At 45.2% G+C, this 16283-nt stretch overlaps 1 protein-coding gene across 5 annotated transcripts in view; it reads right to left on the bottom strand.

The window, feature by feature from the left end:
- AOPEP (aminopeptidase O (putative)) overlaps positions 1-16283 on the bottom strand; it is a 384314-nt gene that overhangs the window by 113156 nt on the left and 254875 nt on the right. For all 5 annotated transcript variants that reach the window (XM_056127530.1, XM_056127531.1, XM_056127532.1 and 2 more), the window contains exons 8-9: positions 5736-5838; positions 4960-5067 (exon numbers count right to left, since the gene is read on the bottom strand). In XM_056127530.1, the coding sequence (XP_055983505.1) occupies positions 4960-5067; positions 5736-5838 (211 nt within the window). The remainder of the gene's footprint in view (positions 1-4959; positions 5068-5735; positions 5839-16283) is intronic.

Here is a 16283-nt window from a genome sequence, read left to right as displayed (position 1 = left end):
AAAGTGAGTGTGTTCAAACATGCAACTGTTCACTGGAAAGAGGAAGGAGAACTGTGACTCCGAACGTGCTTCAGTCTCCAGGAGACCCAGGCGCAGACTCGCAGACGCCAAGTTGTTTTCTAATTACTTCGCTAAGCTCTGGGGGCCAGGAAGACAGCGCCAGGCGTCGGGTGCAGCTTGCATATGGGAAGCCCAGCTTCTACCCCTGGCCTTACTGGGTCCCCTGAACACTACTGAGAGCACCACACACTCAAAAGCTTAATTACTAAACTTTTAAGATAAAAAAACAAACAAACCGAAAACCTCTAGCATCTGAATGGTACAGAGTACAAAAAAAATAGACTGACCTCAGAAGTTCCAGAAGCAGCATTTATTTATCTGTAGTCCCAGCAGTGCTGGGGACTACTCCTGGCTTCTCGCTCAGGTCACTCCAGGTGGTGAACAGGGTGCGGGGTGCTGCGGATGGAATCCAGACTGCCTGCACGTGAAGCTGCACGCCAGCCCACTGAGCTCTCTCCAGCACCCAGCGGCAGCACTTAATGGTCGGAAATAACTGAGCAACATTTATAAAGTTCTGAGAAAATGAAAATATGCTCCAGGAATTTTATACATGAATTGCAATTCAAATGAAGTGCAAGAGGTAAACATTATCAAGTACCTAAAAAACTCAGGAATCAAAGAATCAGTAAATGTTCTTTATTAATAGTAAAATCCAACCAATAAAGTTTCAAATCAGGGGCTGGAGAGATAGCACAGCGGGTAGAGCGTTTGCCTTGCACGCGGCAGACCCGGGTTCGAGTCCCAGCATCCCATATGGTTCCCTGAGCACTGCCAGGAGTAACTCCTGAGAGCAGGGCCAGGAGGAACCCCTGTGCATTGCCGGGTGTAACCCCAAAAGAAAAAAAAATAAAGTTTCAAATCAAAGCAAAACTCATGAATATATAATTGATTTTAAAACTTTTATCCATTAAAAAAAAAAAAGAAAAACAGGAACTGGAGAGATAGGACAGGGTATAAGGTACTTGTCTTGCATGGGGCTGTCCTGGTTTGACCCCTGCAACTGTATATGTGCATCTGAGCACAACCAGGAGTGATCACTGAGCACAGCGTCAGGAGTAACCCTGAGCACCACCAGACATGACCTCACCCCCCCCAAAATACTATTTTTTTTAAAAAAAGGAATGAAATATTAGGTATGTTCCACAACACGAATCTTGAGAATATTATGCTAAGTGAAAGAAGACAGAAATAAGACTACAGATGTAGTATTTATAGATGCCCAATTGAATCCCCAAATGGATTAGTGCCCAAAAGTAGAGAGAATGTATTGGGGAAATTGCCTGCCATGGACACAGAGAGAGGACAAGGATTGGGGGGGGTGGGAATATACGGGGATATTGGTGGTGGAAAGTGTGCACTGGTGGAGGGATGGGTATTTAATCATTGTACAGCTGAATCTCGAACATGAAAGCTTTCTAACTGTATCTCATGGTGAATATATATATATATATATATATATATATATATATATATATAAATAAAATGTGGAGTTCACGCCCAATTCAATCAGCTTAATCAATGGTTGAATAAAAAGTAGTACTCCTACATCAAAAAAGATAAAAAGAAAGAACCCATCTTACTGCACTAATAAAAATGCCTTCTTTTTGGTATTAGTCACTATCACTGTCCTTTCATTGTTCATCGATTTGCTTGAGCAGGCCCAGTAATATTGTGAGACTTGTTACTGTGTTTGGCATATCGAACACATCACGGGTAGCTTGCTAGGCTTTGCCATGCAGGCAAGATACTCTCGGTAGCTTGCTGGGCTCTCCAAGAGGAGCGGAGGAATTGAACTCGGATTGGCCATGTTGGCTGCGTGCAAGGCAAATGACCTACCTGCTGTGCTATCGCTCCAGCCCTTGGAATTAGTTAAAAAAAATAGTGTTTATATATAACATATATGCACACCTGTGAGTATATGTTATATGTGAATAAGTGTATTTTATGGCTGTAGTTTTAGAGAATGTCCAGAATATGCAAATGCAGAATAAAGTAAGCAGGTGAGTGGTGGTCTGCTCTGGGTAGGTGGACAGGGAAGTGGCCACCACCAGATGTGAGGCTTCTTTTAATGATTTTTTAAATAAGGTTTCTTCTCATGATGTTGATAAAAATATTCTGAAGTTAGTGATGAAGACTGTAAAATCTTGTGAATATATTAAAAGCCACTGATGTATCCTTTTTGTTTATGAGTTTTTTGGGTCAACACTAGTACTGTGCAGAGGATAGTCCTGGCTCTGTGGTCAGGAGTGACCCTGGTGGTGCCCAGGGAGCCCAAGGAGGGGCCAGCTCTCATACGGGCAGCTGCTTACCAGGCTAACACCTTATCTTATCTCCAGGCACCTTATCTTATCTCTGGCCTTGATTTGAGTATTTTAAAAGGGTAAGTTTTGTGACAAAGATATGTGAATCACCTCAATAAAACTTATGAAAATAACAAGACTATTTTTTCAAGGATATGGTACTGCCAGCAGGTAAACCTGTACCTGTGAGCGAGAGCATCAGCAGCCTCTGGTGCTTTCAGGCTTTCCAACACCCCAAAATTGCCACAGTGCTTCTAACTAGACGCCAACAACTCAAGACCAAGTTTCCAGAGAAATTAAATGGCCAGAAGTTAGCTACATGGGAGCCATGCCCACAAACCACTAGATCAGCTATACAAGCTCATTTATCAGCCTTGATTCAGACACCCATAAATAAATCTTGAAAGAGAGCAAAAGCTGCAGTTAGTCTTGGACCCGCACAAAGCTGAACTGACTGAGGTAAATTGGAGGGGGATGGATCAGCCTGGGGCCTGCCCAAGCAGAGCCCCTGGCAACCTCTTGCTCCCGCAATTCAAAATCACCACCATGCCCCAGGCCAGACTCCACTGTCTCAGGACGGACCTCACTGAGATATTAACCTGTTGAAAATTTGGGTATGCGGGTTTTGTGACTTAAATCTCTAGGCTTTCTTGGGGATGGGGTGGGCTACCTCCCCCACACTTCCCTATATTCCTAGTAGCACTGGCAGTCACCCCCACAAACCAACTCCAGCGCCACCAGGTAAGCGCTTCTACCAGCCTTGCTTCAGATATCATAAATAAATCTCGAAAGTGATCAAAAGCTGCAATCTCAGGCCCGCACAAGGCTGAACAGATCACGGTAAACCAGAGGTGCGTTAGCCTGGAGCTGGACCAAGCAGAATCCCTGGCAACCTCTTGCTGTCACAATCCAAAAGTGCCACCGTACCCCCAGCCAGACTCCACTGTCTCAGGGCAGTCCTCACTAAGATGTAATCTGCTGAAGATTTAGGTATGCGGGTTTTGTGACTGAAATCTCCAGGCTTTCTTGATGCTACCTCCCCCTACCTCCCTGTTCTTCTGGAAGAAGCCTCGGCAGTCCCATCCACACCCCAGAGCCACCACCAGTCAAAAAGCTACTCTAGCTTCACCTTCCTGATAAAATTACTGAACGCCCTGAACAAACACCATGACTTCTTAGTACCTGCATTGCAAACCATAATGCACAAAAGGAAAAGGAGAGAGAAAGAAGAAAAGTGCCTCCCACAGAGGGAGGCTGGAGGTGGGGAATGGGGTGTTGGGGGATGGTGGGAGGGAAACGGGGGACATTGGGGGTGAGAAATGTACACTGGTAGAGGGATGGGTGCTGGATCACTGACTGAAACCCAATCACGAACCATAGTAATAGTCTATCTCATGGATATTCAATAAAATTTTTTTTAAAAAATGTAATGTGGAGCTCATGCTCACTTTAGTCAGCTTTATCAGTGGCTGAGTAAAGAGCAGTAGACCTACATTAAAAAAAAAAAAGACTGTTGTTCAAAAGAATATCACCAAAGAGAAAGTGTACAAGATGGAGAAGGAAGCACTGAGAGCCCTATGGGAGCCAAGGCAGCAGTCAATGCACACGCTCAATTCTGGGTCTTGACAGGGGGAGCCAGGCACAGCCAGTCCACCAAGCACATAGGACCGCTGAGTTAAGGTTCAAATGTGTTTCCGAAAACCCTGGGAGCCCTTCCTGACTAACCCTTCAAAGGAATGAAAAGAAAGCAGAGGTAAGAGACAGCCATCTACTCTTGCTACACTTACATCATTTCCTCCACAGGTGTTCATGTTCTATATGCAGATTTTTTAATAATGTGACATCAAAATTGTACATGAACATAGTTGCCAGATGTCAAAATATCCTGCAGCCTTCATATGTTCTGTGTGTGCTACAAGGATTGTTTTCAGAATCTCTTCATTTACCTTCTTGCTACTTGCAGCTCGGCTCCAAATCTGTGTAAGGTGATGGGGTCTTTCCCTGACAGTTCTGTGATCAGCTTGTTTAATATTTCGTGGTACCTTGCTCTGAATCTATTTCTGAAATCTAGATGGTGCCCTGCCACACATTAGTCAAATACTATGTCTGGTGCAGCGAAGAGCTTGGGCAGTCCTATCTAACACACACACGGAAGGAAGGGTCTGGAAGCAAAGGACAGGAAGACTGGCACTGCTGATGCAGGCTATGGAAACGAGAACAGGGCGATGCCTCTCCCTCTGGCCCAGGGCACTCAACTGTGGCTTCACAGCTGAGACTGGAAGATTAGGAGGAACAAGCCTGCAGAGATGATTCCAGGGAAGGAACTGTGGATTGTTTTGTTCTGCCAAGTTTTGTTTTTAAGGCTCCTGAAGACACAAATGTCCACAGCGCTGGTGCAGGGCAGCTTTGGGCTCCGGTCTGTTCCCAAACTACAGGCTCACCATTCTCCCGAATTACCGCTTGCCTGTGTCTACTCCATCGACTTCTCTATTTTTCTTACTACATTAAGTCATAAATAATCATTCCCTTACTTTTTAATACACCATCCCCCACATGCCACAACCCACCAATTGTGGTCTCTTGGGGACCCATAAATCACCTGGGAAAGAATCAATTGCCCATGAAACGTGTGCACAAATTTTCTTAAAACTGTAAAGTAGGCAGCATCTCCAAGTCTTCTGGTGAGGAACCGGAGAAGGAAATAGCCCTAGAAGAAAGGGAAGAGGGGAGAAGTGAGATCTGTCTCACAGCCAGCCCTGAGCCCCACCAGACGACCTGTATGAATTCCAAAGCTGTCTGGGCAGTCCCCAGCTGCCCCTCCAGCCAGGCCGGGCTGGAGGTCAAGGGTGACTGCTTTTTCAACTCCTCTGTGTTTTCCCTTGGTTTCCGGGGACGGCCCCTGTGAGCCAAAAGTTCAGCCTGGCCTCTCCCCCCTGTGTGGAAAGGCTCCCAGCTTGTCACTCCTGTCAGCTCCCACTCTCCCAAGCTGCTGTGGAGCAGCGAGTGGGCAGCTATGGGAAGACAAGGGCTCTACTTCCTCTAATCCTTCCACAGGTGGCCTCTAGGAGTGAGCTCCACATCGGGGCAACGGCTAAGACATGCAGGGTTCACCTCAGCCCCAGCAAGGTCGGGCCTGAGCACAGCTAGGGGCAGCCTCTATTTAAAAGAATAAAAACACAGACAATAAGCTAAATGTGCTGGCCTCATTTTGGGGGGCATGGAGTTCTTTAACTACCTGTCAGAGAACCCACCTACGTGTCATGACAATGCTGATGATTTTCAAAACAGGTCTGTGTGGCGCTACTAAACTTTAGTGTATCCATGCGGACCATAGGAGATCTGCGCCCACTGGTCTCTGTGCATGGATGTACTCACCTTTAAGTAATGGACCTGCATGAAGACCTTCTCTGGATTGAGCCCGTGTTTGACGACAGATGACCCTGAGTCATTCACATGGCCCGTTTTCTCTTTATGGGGTCTAAAATGATGCAGAAAAAATTTCATTAAATACAGGACATTCTTAACTAATTAGGTCACAATATTGTCTTATTTCCTATTTTTAGAGTTCCTCAAAAGGCACTTAATTCTATTGAATCATATAGGGTATAATTTAAAACAGTTTACATTATAAATTCATCTATGGAACAAGGAGGGATTTATATTTGGGTTGGCAACCTGAGGTTGACTATTGGCAACATTTTATATTATCTTTTCCAAGATTAAAGCTTGCCAGACCCTCAAGCAATTTAAGCTCCAGTATGAATTATTTAACAACCTATACACTTTTCTTCTGGTACGAATGGTAGACTGGGAAATGCAATGGAAAAATGCAGTTTTACTTGGAAGAGTTAGGAACCACCCCCACCCCTCAAATTCTGAAAGCCCCAATGTATCCGTGTCTCTTAATTTACAGATGGTAATTAAGGCTCCTTTAGGAAATATTTATATGCAGGAGCCATTTGAGAAGCACAGAAACAAACACAGAAGTCACAGGAGCTGTTACATTGAGGAGACAAGAACTTTAGCAGCTGCATGCTTCAATTTTCTTATTTCACAGAGAAGGGAAACTGAGGCATACAGGAGCGAATGAATGCAGGGGTCTGGAGACTTATTCTGGCTATGGAAACACCAGAATTGAAAACAATGTCTCATTGTCTCTCAGGGTTTTTTTCCATTGGGCTCAACAGTTTTCAGTATTTTTTCAATTTCCTTTAATAAAATGTAATTGTGTTACAGCAAAGCCTCAGCAATGAGCTAAAATCAAAATACATGAGAAGATATTTGTTGCTTTGAGCGGTTCTAAGCTCATCGCTTACAGAGCAAACATTGAGGAGCAGGTGCTGGGCTGAAGGAAGGACAAAGACCAAGGAAAGAGTCTGCACAGCACAGATGGGGGGTCTGGGGGCAGCAGGTCCAAGAAGCAAGTGGCAGACTGGGCACTTCTGAGGAGAGGAGAGCACCAATCACTCAATGGAGGGAAGAGTCATCACCTAACAGACCTACCAGGCTTCCAAATGTGGGGGGGGGGGGGGACACCAGGGAGAGGGAGAGAAGGAGGGGGTGGGGAGAGAAAGGGAGAGATGGAGAAAGAGAAAGGGAGACTGGGGGTATGGTGTCGCCAGCAGGTCAATCTATACCTGTGAGGCGAATGCATCAGCAGCCTCATGACACCTTCAGACTTCCAGATACCCCAAAATTGCTGCTGTGCCTTTGGCCAGACCCCAAAACTTGGGGCAAAGTTTACTAAGAAAGTAAACAGCCAAAAGTTAGGTATGTGGGAGACACACCCACAAACCACCTCCAGGTCAGCTATATAATTGGAGACACGGCCCCTCTGGTTCCTGATCGAACTGCTTAATGGCCATGATCCCAGAGACTCAGAAACAAATCCTGAAACCCAACAGCTTTTGGCAGAAATGCGTCCAGTCCCTGCAGTAGGTTACCGGCGCTGGGCCACCCCAGGTGGGAATAGATTTCATGCCTTAGCCTCTTCCCCCTGGCGACCTCGTGGCCGCCATCTTCCAGAGACCACTGGACAGTCAGGTTTGGGCCCACAGTGACGAGACACGCGGGGCCTCACGGGATGGGGTGGAGCCGGCTCTCTCCTCCCTATCCCAAGGAGACCCTGAGTCCCTGCCTTTTACAAAAGGCCTTTCTGGCTCCTGATCAAGCTGCTTAACAGCCATGATCCAAGAGACTCAGGAACAAATCTCGGAACTCAGCAGGTTTTGGCCAAAATCCTTCCGGATTTAATTGTTAAAATTTCGGAATTTCAAAATTGTGTAGCCACTACTGCAGCCACACTACATCATATGTTATTCATAACAAGCAATAGAAACAAATTGTCTACTGTTGCCTTTTTGGCAGATCTGAATGCTGGGGTAAAATCCCAAATAATAATGGTGGGTCTGGTGTCAAAATATTGAATGTAATCAAAGTAGAGAGAGAGTAATGTGGAAATCATGTGCCCCACAGGTAGGGGGAGGGTGTGGGATGAGGGTATACTGGGGTTTTGGGGGGTGGAGAATGGGCACTGGTGAAGGTACGGGTGTTTCGTTGTATGACCAAGACTTAAAACCGAAAGGTTTGTAACTGCTCTCATGGTGATTCAATAAATAAAATTATAAAAAATAAAACAAAAAGTAAGGTGGAGTTCATGCCCAATTCAAGCAGCTAATTGGTGGCTGAATAAATAGCAGTACTCCTACATGAAAAAAAAAACAACAGAGAAAGGAACAGAGAGAAAAGGAGAGAGAGAGACAAAGGGGGGAGAGAGAAAGGGAGAGAGGGGTAGAGAGAGGGGTAGAGAGAGGGAGACAGGGAGAGAGGGGGAGTGAGGAGTGGAGTGGGAGAGAGACGGAGGGAGGGAAGGAGGGAGAGGGTGAGGGAAGGAGGGAGGGTGAGGGTGAGGAAGGGAAAGGGACATGGGGAGAGGAAGGGAGAGGGTTGGAGGGAGGGAAGGAGAGAAGGAGGGAGGGAGGGAGGGAGAGGGAGAGAGGAAAAGTGAGGGTGGAGGGAGGGGAGAGAGTTGGAGGGAGAGGAAGAGAGAGGGAGGGAGGGAAGGAGAGAGAGGGGAAAGAGAGGAAGGAGAGGAGGCGAAAGGGAGGGAGGGAAAGACAGGGAGAGGGAGAGGGAGATAGGGAGGGAGGGGGAAAGAGAGATGGAGAGCGAGAGAGGGCGAGGACGAGAGAGAGCAGAGAGAGAGAGAGAGAGAGACAGAGAGAGACAGAGAGAGAGAGAGCGAGCAAGCACTCACATTCAAGTTCTCTCCTGTCTGCCCTTAAGAGGACCCTGATGCCCTCAAACCACAGCTTCAAGGAGCAGCTCATGCCCCTACACTGCCCTGCATTTATCTGATAAAGGTGGATTTTCATACATCCAAAGATTAAGATGGGGTACTGAAGAAAGGGGGAAAATAAATGCAAATAGGCCTGGAAATGCAAATTGTTACCCAGAAGGAAAACAAACACTCAGCAGGAGTCAGTACTAGTGGCAAATACCTGGTGCAATATACAGGTCTTCTGAAGTGATGTCTGGAGTGAAGGAAGAGAGGGTGATGGAACTGTAAGAGTTATTTGCCGTCAAGGAGTTCAGGCTCTACAAGAATAACAAGCATTGCTACGGGGGACTCATGCATTATTTGTGGGAACTGATGTTTGGTGTGGTGCAAAGGCCGGTGGGAAGAGCGAGAGATGACGGGAAGTGCTTCTGTCGCTAGAGTCAGCAGCTGGAGAGCAGTGAGCTCAGAGCTCCCCTCCTTAACACACTCCTGCATGTCTCTTTGTTTATCAAATGGAAGGAAGGTGGTTCCACAGTCTTTCTGAGGCATCTGACAAGATGATGTCTGTATTGTGCTTACAGAAGCACTCAAAAAGTGTTACTGAGGAGGGAACAAAAATTATGGGATTTGAAGCAGTAGAACTGCACTGAGAAGTTATATGATATTGAGTTTAAAAAGCGGAGTAGAAACTGGATTAATGCTCCTCCTCCCCCACCCCCACCCCCATCCCAATCATCCAATCAACAGAGCAGGAGCAACAGCTGCCTTACCAATTCTTCACAGGTACAGCCTGAGTGCTGTTCAGGCACTGCATTTAGAGAGGGCGTTGTGATTGACTAGAATCAAGGGTTGGGCCCCAAAAGGCAAACATGCTCCCAAACTTGCGGCTCCTATGACAAATTTAACCAAAATCCATAGCCTAGTGGCCAGGAAAAGAAACAAGAGTTAAGAAATATGGATTATGTCTGGACACGGCTGCACTGGGTCAGGCTTGGGGGAAGGTGGAAGCCGTGAGCTGAGGAAGGTCGGTCTCACCATGGACTGTCCCTCAGCTGAGGAAGGCTGGTCTCACCATGGATTATTCTTGAGGGAAGCATTTTCTTGGTAGGGAGCCACGAGTGACCAAGGTAGAAGTGACAGATATGGAAGGGACGGAAAATTACTTCCAGGGTCGTCGCAAACCCTAGCATGCCGTGATTTTTAAGAGATAAAAAGTCCTGAACCTATTTTAAACTACAGCATTAGCGAGTAAAATATTCGCCATTTTCCCATTGAGTCAATAGGCTTGCTATGGAGTCCTGGTCTAGAAAAATTAGAATAGAGGGGGGTGATTCTGACTAAAAACAGAATGAATGAAAGGAAATTTAATTGAATTTTATTCAAGCACAAATACTGGGGGATAGATTTACTTAGAATATAGGGCGTGAGTAACACAAGGCTTTCTTTGTTTTTTTTTTTTTTTGCAGAAGACAGTGCGGGGGTGGGGGTGGGGGATTGAGGGGGGAAGAACTCTACACATGGAATGTACCCGAACAGACAGCTTCAAGAAACCAGGTTAAAGGGTCTCTCTCGACTTGGGGATAAGGTGGTTACACGGCATGCAGGTGGTCACACAGCTGCACATACCATACAGAGAATATCTGAAACTGATGGGAAGCAAAAGGAGGTAAATGCAAAGAAAAAAAAAAAGAAAAGAAAAGAAAACTTTTTTCTACTGCAGCAAAAATACTCATGACTTCATCCTGGAAAGAGGCAAATGAGACAGACATGGCTTCCTCTTCACAAGAGGAGATTTGCAGCACATTTGAAACACCAACAACATGTGTGGTGCCATGTGCCAAGATAATGGAAAGGATCCTCTCATCTCATGACTCAAAGAGAAGCAGATGGTGTGTGGGAGCTGGGGAAAGAATGCTCTCTCGGAGAAGGGAGCCGCACGGGGCCGGGGGCCGCAGGAGGAGGCGCGTGCGTGGGAGTCCAGCCCACAGCAGGGGCCGGACGGCACTGGGCAGCGGGGCCTTCCCTAGCACTAGGGACAATGTCAGAACGCATTTGTTCATTTTTATCTCTTGAAAATGTTTTTTGTTTATTTCAGAAGGCTAGCATCTACTGCTAAGGTGTACAGGGTCACACACATTCATACAACAGACAATTCGGTGAACACAGAATTCTTAGATTTTAAATGATGTTATTCAGGATCAGTCATTACATAGAACTTATTCTGGAATAGGAAGATGTTTGGATTTTTAGATATCTATTAACAATGGGTAGATATCAACGCAGAAAAAAAAATAATAAATTAATAGAATGGCCTTTGATAAAATGGGCTGTTTCTCAATAAATGCTTCATTGATATCTAGAAACAAAATACCACACTTTTTCCCTAGTGAAGTAAAATAGTCTTATTTAAAGAAATTTACTTAGAGAAGAGCCAGGGGAGAGAAAGAGAGAGGGATGCATGTTCAGAAGAGAACAGGAGCTTCTCTGTGGGGCAAAAGGCAAGAGAAAGCATCTCAGGCTGAGAGGTGAGCCAATCTCCAGGGTGGAGAATATGTCAAAAGATTACATTCTAATGTGGCTAAGTGCACTTATTATTAATCAATTTACTGTGCACGACCTTGTCGTCAAATATACCATGTGTGCATTAGCAGTAAATTAGTGAAAGGCCATTCATTTCTGAAAGTCAAAAACTAGAAATTACCAAAATATCTAATGGTTAAGAAATTGCTAATTAGTTATAAAGTGTTCACATCTTGGAATATTCTATATCAATAAAAACTGACCTATATGTATAAATAATAGGACAAAATCTGGAGTTATATGAAGAGAAAAATGAAAGGTTTAGCTGAGATGGAAATATTAGCACATCATATTTTGTGTGTATGCCAGTACTCGAGGGGGCTTTTATGGAACAAATCACTCTGGAGGCTGTCATCAAGCAGATGCAATGAAGATGACTTCTTGGCAGCCAGCACTGGGGACGGCTCCTTAAATTCGGCCAGTCCCACCGTGATTTATTCGTCCATTTTTCCCTTCAAGATTTATTCTTCAATCTCTCCTTTCTACAGTTGGTCAACCTCACGAAGGCGACAGTGATGTTATTAGATAGTGGAAAATCAAAATCAAAATCAAAATTCAGTTGAAAAATAGAGGATCTGAAAAGATACTTTTTCGAAAGGAGACAAACAGAAGGCCACCATCACTAATTATTAATAAAAGCCACAATAAGGTAACACTTCACTCCTGTAGGAATGACTATCAAATAGAAGAAATAACCAAAACTGGCAAAGATAAGGAAAAAGGGAATCCTAATGTACTGTTGGTAGGAACGTAAATCTTCCCAGCAACTATGAAAAACAGTATGTGGGTGTCTCAAAATAAGTAAACTAAAATGGAACTATCATTTGATATAGCAATTCAACTTCTGAGTATCCATCTGAAGAAAACCAAAATACTCAAAAATATAATGGACCCTATAGTTATATTTTCAGCATTATTTATAACAGTCAAGTCAAGGAAACAACCTAAGTACCCATGAATGAATGAACAGAGAAGGAAGCTGTGATAAGGACCAGAGAGATGGTGCAGGGGTTAAGGCTCTAGCCTTGCACACAGCCCACTAGTCTGATGCCCTGCACTGCACGATTCCCTAGGAGAAGAACCCTGAGCATGGTAGGATGTGGCCCAAGCCCACCTTCCCAATCCACCTCAACAAAAGGTTGTGATATATTTACACATGGGGAGCGACTCAGTCATCAAGAACAAAATCTTAGTTTTGTGACAATTCTGCTAAGTGAGTGAAGTAAGTCAGAGAGTGATAAACACTGTGGGGGTCTCACTTATAAGTGTATTCAAAATCAAATCTGATGCACAGAAAACCAAGGTCACTGATCAAGAGAATATGCTGATAGATGTCAAAGGTGATGGTAGGGCAGGTGAAATGGGTCAAACCTCCAGTTATGAAATATGTAAATCATAGGGACGTAAAGTCAGACATGATGTCTGTAGCTCATAACACTATAACGCACAGCTCCCCTTCCTTCTGCTTTCATGAGGAAGGTTGGCACACCCCGGCTACAGGGTTTACTGAGAGCTGCACACTGGCTGTGCTGCTGCCGTGGTAGCAACAGGATCACAAGCAGCAGGGCCCAGGCACCAAACCTAGGAAGCCTGCCACGAGCAACCCTCAGGTCCTCAGCTTACACAGTTGAAAGTTGCCAAGAACAAATATTAGGAACCTAAATAGGAGATTACGGATTGGTTCGTATGGGAAAATTACTTTTTAGAAAAATATTTCATAGGCAAATAGGGTTATAATGAATCAGTGCTATGATGTACAGCAACACAAAAGTGGCGTGGACATAAACTTATAAAATTTATTTTCTGAAAGTTTCGATAGTTTCAGTAGTGATGACTTTAGGATAAGGGCCTGCAGGGATGGGAATGGAATTTTATAACTTCTAAACTGAGTTTTGCTATTAGATCTTTTATTTGGGGAGAGGAGAAAGAACCCATGGTTCATTCACTGGACAGTGGCTGTGTTTTTTTTAAATATATTTTTAAAACCCTACAAAATATTATTACAAAAAATGAAACATCATGTACAATAAGTATGTAATTAGTGGTCTCTGGAGGAGAGGTCTATTCCCTCCTTCAGAAATAGCTGAATTATGAGCAATCAGGGAACGGTCAAGATAATGAAGAGGAAGGGTTATTTGAGTTCAACTATGCGGGACATGTCTGTCATCTTTGCTGGGTAAAGAAGTGAGAGCTGAGAGTGTCCCTCCTACAGGAAACAGGAACTCTTTGGGCAGCTAAGGGGTGGGGCTGGCTGGCCATCCAAACAGGAAAGGACAGTTTCTGGCTGGCTGGGAACTCTGACATTTTCCAGAAAATTCTGGCACAGATATAACACCCTCTTGTCACGAAATGGTAGAATTGTCTACACAGCTAGCTGGCCTGTGCATACAGTTCAAATAAGGAAAAAGACACTGGGACAATGGGGTGGGGATCCGAGGTCTGGAACAAGGATGTCAGGCAGGAAACCCAGGACACAGAGAGGATACTTGGGGGACTGCACAGGCCAGTTTTTGAGGTTGGAACTCTGCAAGAACTTCTGAAGACTACAAGGCCTGAATGATTTTCTTCTAGGAGCTGAGTTGATTTTACAAAGTCCAGGGGAACTTTGAGGAGCAGCGCTGAAAGGTCAGCTAAGTGTGTCTCCTGTAGAGATGGAGCAGGACGCCTGGGACTGGGGGCCTCTCGAGCCCATTCTCTCAGAAACTCCCCATGCAACTCAGCCTCCTCCTGGGCCAGAGAGACAGTACAGCAGGTAGGTCGCTTTCCTTGCATGTAGCCAACCCAAGTTCTATTCCAACATCACATATGATCCCCACAGGCTGCCAGAAGTGATTCCTGAGTGCAGAGTCTGGAATAACCCCTGAGCACTGCAGGGTGTGGCCACAAACAGAAAAACCAAACTAACAAGATATTCACTTGATCATCTTTGCTTAGCTTTTGTCTGTCTGTCTCATGGTTTTTCTTGTTTGTAACCAGGCCTTTTTGTGCACACACAGAAATCCCCTCTGCCTCTTATACAAATCAAGGTTTTGATCTTCGAACTGATTTGTCAGGAGGAAGACAGGCGTTGCAGCCTCCAGTTGGTAAAAAGATGGGACCATCATCTTATCACCAGGGGTAGGGAACAGCAGTGAGAGGCCAACTATGTCCCCTTTGGCCTTCCTATGACCCCTCTGTCCTTCTGGTTGCCCTCGTAGTTGAATCCCCAAGTCCCAGTGTATGTGATTTTCACCTGGGACCACACAGGAGCCATATGGTCCTAGTTGGTAAACAGTGATCTAGATGAAAATGTCTACTATGGGCTGAGTTGAAAACGAAAACTGACAATAATCAGCCAATTTAGGTCCATCAGAATGACAATTGCCCATGATTCAACCTCATACACGTGTACAACATGTTGCACAATTATTTCTCAGATTTGTTTCCCAAACTTATCATTCTCATCTTACAGCTACAAAACTGAAGTCCAATGAGCTGTCTGCGTCACAAAGCCAGGACTGGACTCAATCCAGGCAGCCAACTCCCAGCCTCGCCCAAATAATCCCTCTACTACCATCCAGGGTTGACAGGTGAAGATGAACAAGCTCAGGCCTGCATCCTCAAATGTCTCTCCAAAGGGAAGCTGTATGACCTGGCCTTGGACTCCAAGGAAGAAGGACTATTGTCTTTCCTTGTTCAGAGTCATAACAAACTTCACAAAGCCAACAGGTTCATCTGCATCCTTTACTTTTTGATTTTACTTTTGTTCTGGAAAGGGGTATGGGTGTGGACCAGTGAGGGGTGGAGGGAGAGAGTTGGCGACATCCCACAGTGTTGGGGACTATTTAGCTCTGTGTTCTGAGACCACTCTGGGAACGCGCAGTGCTGGGAGGGGAACCAGGCTGGCTGTGAGGAAGGCAAGCACCTTAACTTCTGTACTCCCTCACCGGCCCTCCTCTGCCTTTCATGGGTAAATCTAAATGCAATCACAGATGGTTTTCCATTATATTTTGAGAAGCCCTCTTTGAAAAGCTGCATTCCTATTTCAAAGAGTTTCAAAAAGTTCCAGATTCATTTAGTCAGAGACTAGGTCCATCAAGAAGATCTCAAGTCATTCTGAGCCCAGTCTGAGGTTCTGGAAATAGCCATTTGCCCACTCAACTGTTTTCCATGTATTATTCACCAATGTGTAGATAATCTTCCCAGAACTTAATTTGCATCACACCATTCCGAGAACTAAAAATAGCTTCCTACTGGATAGCTGGTCACATGCCGGCCCTCACAGCTGGCATCGAGGAAGAAAGACCCTTGTGTGGCCTCCTCTCTCCTGACCCACGCATCTCACAGGCTCCAAATGACAAACCCACTTTCACTAACATGACATCCATTTCCACAAGCAACTGCTATCAGACTCGCAGGCCTTAATCCCCTTTATAAACTCAGCTCCATTCTTTCTTACCATCCCTCGAATCTTCTTTCTGAGGACCCTTTCTCTTTCCCTTGTTATGTTTGGGCCACATGGGAAGTGCTGGTGTTACTCCTGGTTCTGTGCTCTAGAGTTGATCATGATGCTCAGGAGACCCTGCAGTGCTGGGGCATCAACTAGGTTGAATCAATCAACAAGGCAGGTTCCTTAACTCTGTCCTATCTTTCTGGACCTTCTTCCCTGACCCCTGTTTTCCCACAGGGGAAGTAAGAATGCAATTCCTACTCCTCCCATGGTCACCACCATGTTGATTCACCTGCTGGTTCTGTTTTACTGATTCAGGACTGAATCTCTGAGGAGATGCCTGCCAAGCAGTTGACGTCAGGGACACACTGGTCCCCACTGCTGAGACTCCAGGGCATCCTCAGGATGGGGGTGGGCTGAGTCACCCCCTCCCCCCCACAGAAGCCCCAGCAGCTGCACCCATACCCAACAAGCCCATGGTAAGATAAAACAATTTTCACATATTTTCTTTGATTAAAGTACCTTTGATAATTCCTTTAGCCATTTAGTTGAAACAAACAATATTGAATAAACTGTTGTACCTGCTAAGAGGGCAGGCTTGGAAGATGGTTTGGGAATCGGGACAGCAGTGGAG

Source organism: Sorex fumeus, unplaced genomic scaffold (genome assembly GCF_029834395.1).
Source record: "Sorex fumeus unplaced genomic scaffold, SorFum_2.1 ptg000063l, whole genome shotgun sequence".
NCBI classification, from domain to species: Eukaryota; Metazoa; Chordata; class Mammalia; order Eulipotyphla; family Soricidae; genus Sorex; species Sorex fumeus.
The sequence above is the reverse complement of the archived record's forward strand: the minus strand, read 5'-3'. Positions and strand labels throughout refer to the sequence as shown.